The 7,111-nt window shown below is 38.5% G+C and overlaps 1 protein-coding gene across 8 annotated transcripts in view; it reads left to right on the forward strand.

The window, feature by feature from the left end:
• The window catches only part of LOC138012749 (fibroblast growth factor receptor 4-like), a 40,041-nt gene extending 33,548 nt beyond the window's left edge, over positions 1-6,493 (forward strand). For 7 of the 8 annotated variants that reach the window (XM_068859627.1, XM_068859634.1, XM_068859631.1 and 4 more), the window contains exons 10-15: positions 1-10; positions 607-680; positions 1,829-1,869; positions 2,114-2,210; positions 2,420-2,519; positions 4,286-6,493. The exon at positions 1-10 is cut by the window's left edge and continues 304 nt beyond it. In XM_068859627.1, coding sequence (XP_068715728.1) covers positions 1-10; positions 607-680; positions 1,829-1,869; positions 2,114-2,210; positions 2,420-2,519; positions 4,286-4,405 — 442 coding nt within the window. In that variant the 3' untranslated portion in view covers positions 4,406-6,493. Of the gene's footprint in view, positions 11-606; positions 681-1,828; positions 1,870-2,113; positions 2,211-2,419; positions 2,520-4,117 lie in introns of all 8 variants that reach the window. The other variant, XM_068859632.1, reaches the window with a different exon arrangement.
• Positions 6,494-7,111: the final 618 nt, after the last annotated feature.

Consider the following 7,111-nt stretch of genomic DNA (forward strand, 5'->3'; position numbering starts at 1 on the left):
GAAAACACAAGTAAGTTTTAGACGAAACATTGAAAGATTCGCGGAATAAAAAAATGTGTACCTTCTCATTGGTCAATAAATGAAAAGCACTCTACCAGAAGAAATAGACCAATTCGGCTAACTCAATGTTGTACCCAATTCAGGTCCTGTGGGAATAAAACGTTTTGTTCCAAATATTTCCATATGAATGCTACATTATCATGCAAATGCAATACGCAAGAATCTTAACCCCGAGAGATTTGAATTGGATACAACATTGCGTTATCCGAATTGGTCTACTGCTGTCGACGGTGGCCAACTTATACGGTGTTGTTGGTAAAGTGTTTTATGTTTTATTTCTTTTAGTAATAAAATCAAATGGAACCTACAATAAGTTGCAAAATTAGTGGAGACACTTAACCTTCTTAAGGCGTTATTAATTTACCTATTATCTCTCACACTGCAGCCCAGACCCCTTGCAAAGAATGAGCATTTAGTTTCCCGCTTTTTTTTTCCCAAAATTGAGTAAATTTTAGAACGTACTCTCAAATCACGTGAAGAGTGTTTGTATCATTGGCCAGGGTTTCTGGACTTTTGAAATATTTATGCTGCTTTTTTTCCCTATAGGGAGGTAGATTTCCAATCAAGTGGATGGCCATTGAGTCCTTATTAGATGGAGTTTCTACAACGAAAAGTGATGTGTAAGTGTGTGGGGCTGTAAGAAACAGGTCAATGGGGTCATCACGTCTGTCTAGCGGTCCTTGTCAGACCTTTTCTTTTTGATAAACGGTTGATATCTGCGGAAAAATATGTTACAGTGAAGCAATGGCAATTAAAAATAAAGCTCCTCGCCGGAAACTCGTTAGCAGGAGCATTCCTCCGAATTGACTTCTTGATCGGGCGTTTTGGCAGACCAAGTTATCTTTAGAAACGTCTTTCCCGCGAATGAGACTCCCGCGGGAGCCCCATGACCAATCACAAGAAACTAAATTGATGTCATAGCCTCACCGAATCGGAACTCTTTGTTTTTTTGTGGGAGAGGTAGTCTAAAATTAGATCGGTCTGTGAAAATGCTTTGACATAGGGTTACTATGGGAGTTGTTCGCCCCTAGTCATGGGCTCCTGTACTCGCTTTATTCTTGTGAATTCGCAATTAGAGCGGCTTTGAATTGAGTGTTGAAAGTAATTTGTGAATTCCTTTGGTTTTGCATTACTTTACTCAGTGATTGGCTCAAAGTTCTCGCGCCACTTTTTCAACCAATCAAAAGTGAAACCAAAACCAATCGTGGCTTGCGCATGCAAATTTTCCCGCGCTTTGTGTCGGCTACGTGTAATTACTTCGAATTTTGATTGGTTTACTGGATTGTGTCCGTCCTTTTTGGTTGGCCAAAGCAATTACTTTGGTTTTGATTTTACGATACTCGATTGAAACTCGCTCTATTTCTTGTGGTTTTACTTGAAAAGTGCTTACCTACTTTTCAGGATTGAAACTGGTGTGAACGGTGTGAGTGTTTGGAAAGAAAATTGAAAAATCATCGTCGCATACTCAAACCCTCTACAAAAACTCAAATTATGTCATTTTACGTCCTTGTCAGGACGAGGACCTCAAAGAAATGTACAAAAATAAAAAACGAACTACAAAGCATAAACAGCCATTCCTTTGTTCATTAGATCTATTGTGATGTTATGTTTCTGTTCTTGGTGACGCCGCCGTTGACTGAGCTCCAAAAATCGAAATATTTAATTATTACAAAGCTAATGAAGCAATCTGACTAATGCAATACATTCATTCATTCATTCATTCGATTCAACCTTAAATTATGTCCAATCCTTTATTGTCTTTGTGTAGGTGGTCTTTCGGAGTTCTTATCTGGGAGATTGTCACGTTAGGTAAGATTTTTCGTACTTCAAATATCGCGTCTTCATATGTTTTTTAAAGGATGGCAAAAATAAGGCAAGATGCACCACTGAAAAGGTCATACATGCTGTTATTATTTGAAAAATGGTCAACCTTTCGGCCGTCTACTTTCGTGATAGGCCAGGAGAGACGGTTGGAATTATGGCTAAGAATTAGTCAATTGAAAATGATTTTTTTTTTCTCTCACAATTTAACATTACGTTTTTTTCCCCTTAGGCGCGTCCCCCTATCCAGGAATGAATTCTCAGGAAGTGATAAACTTTCTTCAAGACTGCTATAGAATGGACAAACCGAAACATTGCTCTGACGAACTGTGAGTAAACTTTTCTCTCATGGCTTTGTTTAGCCGTCAATGCATTCGCTCTCAAATGTCGACCATCGTGACAGTGAATTTAAAATGAAGACGGCACGAGTTCTTATGGCAGAGAGTGCATGCTTGGGGGAGTAGACTAGAGTCATTTAAAAATATAAACGACGTGGAAAGATTCCACAAAAATATCAATCGTTTGTTTTTCATGATAGGTACGTTCTCATGTTGGACTGTTGGCAAGTGTCTCCGCAGAGAAGACCAACATTCACAGAGTTGTCTCAGCACCTCACGAAAATGTTCAGCGATGAAAGAGTAAGTACTTTTTTCAACGTTTTTTCTCGGTTGCTGATAGCTGTCAATATTCTGAACGAACCTAAAACGTCGTTATTTCATGATGGTCAATAAGAAAATAAGAAAAGGACGAATTACGTGTTTTCCATTTTGCTGTTTATTCAATGACTTTTGGCCAAACATAAAGACTTCGACTTTCAAATTAGCGAATCAGAATACAAAGATATTTTTCCTGTAGTTGACGCCAAGTTCGGCAAAAGAAATCACGAGTGATCAGATTTGAGACTCGGATGCCAGATTTACAGCCAACAACTTAGAAATGTTTATCATGATCATCTTTAGGGGGTGTTTACATGAGATAACTTGCACCGGCGCGAGTTTCTCACCGCGCTTTCATGATGACGAGGTGAATTCGTATCGTGTTTACCTTAAGGGAAACCACATCTCGATAAAATATAGCGTGAATCAAAAATGGAAATATGGCGTCTATCAGGAAAAGTACGCATGCGCTACCCGTTCCAGCCCACTGGGAGGCCGATTTGACACCAGAACAAGTGGGCGTTCCTCGTTCACATGATACCGTTGCTAGATTTCGCGCCGGAACTAAATTTCCGCTCCGGTGCAGCAACCGGGTTGAACTCGCGCCGGTGTGAGTCGTCCCAGCATGATTTTTTTCGGTGGCATCATGTAAACAAATGCAGAGCAAAGAGAGGGAACCGGAGTGAACTTACGCCGGTGCAAGGAGACGCCCCGGTATCATGTAAACACCCCCTTAGTTTTTTGCAACATACTTTGCACTAATTAATTGTACGTAATATTTTGCAGTTTCTTTCCTTATATTAAAGTGGTACTATGATAAAAAAAAAATCCTTTTTTCCTTTGGATTTCAAAACTATGTTAACTAAACACTAACTGACCCAAGTTTTAAGTTCTGATTTTAAAAAGACACCTGTTTATTTTAACTGGAATTTTCTTATTTATTGGTCCGCCATTATTAACTTTAAAATCTTGAGAGAGCTGGGTCGAGGAGAAAATGACGTCAAAGACTCACTGGTTTAAGAATGCAATGAGTGTGTACGCGGCCAAATTAATATGCAGCACGGGAGTTTCAGGCTTTCAGACTTTTAAACCCGTGTTTTGCATATATAATAAATTGCGTTTACACGCTGAGATTTTAAGCTAGTGAGTAAATGACGTCATTTTCTCTAGATCCAACCCTCTGAGGTCCAATCGACAGTTTTGAACGTGAGTAATGGCGGACTGTGAAATCCAAAACTTACACTCAAAACAAACAGCCTTTGGATAAAACTCAAAGCGCAAAATTTTGCCAGTTAGGTGTTAAGCGAACACGCTTTCAAAATCTGAAGAAAAAAAGGAAATGATTTTTTGATCATAGTACCACTTTAACGTATCTAATTTTGTAGTAGGTATACATAGATATTTCTTTTAGTTTAGGTTATCTATCTATCTATCTATCTATCTATCTATCTATCTATCTATCTATCTATCTATCTATCTATCTATCTATCTATCTATCTATCTAAATTAAATATAAAGCCGCTTTATACTGATACGTCATTCATTCCTTCGTTCATAATGGTTCTTAAATCGCTTCCCAGGAATACGTAGACATGAAGGCTTATGAGGACTCATTGTACGACATTTTTGACGGCTCATCGGCCACGATCTAGTGCTGTCATCCGAGAGAACCTAGTAATTGATTGATTGATAAGTGCCAGTCATTTTCCAATGTCCGCTGATGGTGCTGTTTGCTTGTCTCGATCCAGGAATACATTGATATGCGGATGTACGAGAACCATTTGTACATTAACTTCGACAGGGCTTCAGGAACAATGTCAGGAAAATCGAAATCTGGGAGTTCAAATCACCAGGAGTCAATTATGTGATGGAAACAAATCGAACACTTCTACTATGAATTCATCTTTTAATAGAAAACAGCGACCGTACACTTGCAGGGAAAACCGTGGCGGTGAAGAGAGGTTGAGATAAAGTGTTGGAGAGCATGTTCTGCGGAGCAAAACAGCAGAAATTGTAATTTGCGACCTGACCTCAAAACAGCGAGACAGACGTCAACATTCAGGAACGAAGCAATGATTTTTAACTTTGTCCAATAGTTTCTATAGCTGGAGGCTGCAATGCTCATGTATTTCACTGCGCAGCATCACGATTTGCAAAGAAATCGTAGAATTGCTGTCACCAATAACCTGAGTTAGAGATTGGAAGACTTTATTTAGTTTGGACAAATTTTGAGCTGTGAAGCACAAGTGGGAACAAGCAAAGAAACCCGGGAAACTGGTTTATTTATAAAGATTCAAAATCTTAAGTTTATGCGTCGCATTTCAGTGCGTTGTTTGCAATGCAAGTTGAAATCTTCCCTGCCGGATTTTTATAATTTTGCGATTTTATGATTTTTGTGACTACGCGTTTCTCTTGAACTTCTCCGTGTCAGTTTTTTGGCGTACATAGAAAGCGAAGAGGGGGAAAAAGATAGGGCGATGTAGTTTTCTCGTGTTTTAGTGGGAGGACAAACTCGTTTTATTTTTATTGTTCTGCTGCGTTTAGGGACCTGATTGTCAAATGCGTCGACGTAAAAGAATACTTTTCGAGAGTAAAACGATGTCTTGCATCTGCGTTTGAAACATTTCACATTTCTCTCCCCTTATCTGCAAATTTGCAAAGAGAAATATGAAATGACCACATTTCACGTGCTATGGAAAACGTGATCGCACAATGGCGAATTTTTATATTCTTTAACTTTTACTTACAATTCAGTCCTTAAAAGTTGATTTAAGAAAGCTTCGAAAACTTACATTTTATGCTTTTGTCGACGTCGCCGTGGTTGATATTAAGGTCCTTAACTTTTAATTAGAATGTAGTAGACAAAAATAGCTCACATTTACTCACATCATTTAATTTAAGACTAGACTCTAAGACCTTCAGGCACAAACTATTTCATAACTTGCTTTTGTATTATTTGTCGTATGGTTCCCAAATGTAGATAGATATAATCGCAAGAAATTGCACGTTTGAACAACAACAGCGCAAAGCAAAGGCAACCGCACGTGCAAGGCAGCAGCATGAGCTGTAACCTCGGTTGAAGTTGAAAGCAAGATGGAACTGATAGAGTCTGCCTCGCCCGCCATTTTGAAAATGACTGCAACTGCTCTTGTGTATCTAACCTTCCTTACGTTTGCGTACTACGACAGAATTTCACTTGCATTTACGTTGCACATGTGAACCATTCTTAACCTGAAATGTTTGGAGTCATGTCAGAACTTTGTCATGTGAAACGTGGGCCATTGAGGAAGGCTGGACCAATTTCTTGTATTTTACTTGCTTTTTGTCTTGAAGTAATTATTGTAATATTGTTACTTATTAGTTTCAATTCACGAAAACAACGCGATTTTTTTTATTGTACTTCAATGTTCCTCTAGTGAACTAAGAAAAATGAGTCGTTCATTATTCATATTAACTTTACAAACACTTGCTTACGGTTTAGTTTGGAAAAAGCTTGCTGGTACAGGCTTACATGTACGAACAACTACGCTTTCTGAGACAATTCTCTTGTGGGGTGTAGAGTGGTGACAGATAACCTAAAATTTCAGAGTTCTGTTAGCGTAAAATGTGGACATTGACTAGGTACCTTTTCCGGCCTCTCTTGGAGAGGTGATTAAATAAATCTTAACTTCGAAACGATCAGACTTTTGTAAATTGGGATTTGCAGCCAACAAAGAGAGGGATTTCATTTGATGTTCCATTGTCATCATCATGTGACATGTTTTCAGTCAGGAGAAAATAATTTCGTCGATCTGTTAAAACGGATTGTTCCTTTTTAAGAGAGTGGCCTTTATTTTGTCTTCTTCATGTCTTTTTAATGCATGCTTTCATGTCCCCAATACGTTTTAGTATGTGGAGCATAAATTTTAGATTTCATTCGAAGGTTGTAATTAAATAAAACAAGATATTTGCAATCATTTGAAACGGCGTTTTGAGAAATATAGAAAGGTACGATTTTTCTTTTGTAACCGTTACCTCAATCTCCCGGTTCAATTGTCCGTTCCTTCTTAATGAAGTCGGCAAAATAAACCCTCAACTTGGTGAAAAATATTGTTCGAGTTTCTTCCGCTGAGCTTATCTGAACAGCTTAGCAACCAATAGACCATTTTACAATTGTGTGCTTAGTTACCTGGCCTTTGAATGAAAGTGAGGCTGGAGTTGACCACCTCACTGCTTTTCTTATGATAATGATGTTGTTCCCATGCTAATTACAGCGATTTACATAAAAAAAGCAGTGAGGTCTCTATCAAGGCAAAGTCAACTCCAGCCTGAGTTACAATCAAAGGCCAGGTAACTAAGCACACAATTGTAAAATGGGCTATTTTACCTCAAACAAATGCGACGAGGAATGTTTCGGAATGAAACACTAACGGATTGCAGTCAGTAAAATAAAGGCGATTTTCCTCCTGCTTGCCTTTTAAAGCTATTTGTCGGTAAAGAATCCTGCGTTTGAGGTTGCCCCTGATCATTAGTGCCAACTTTCGGCAGAATTCTTGATCTGCGATGAAATTTCGGTATTATCTGTTTTTAGGAAG

This window comes from Montipora foliosa, chromosome 8 (assembly GCF_036669935.1).
Source record: "Montipora foliosa isolate CH-2021 chromosome 8, ASM3666993v2, whole genome shotgun sequence".
Taxonomy (NCBI): Eukaryota; Metazoa; Cnidaria; class Anthozoa; order Scleractinia; family Acroporidae; genus Montipora; species Montipora foliosa.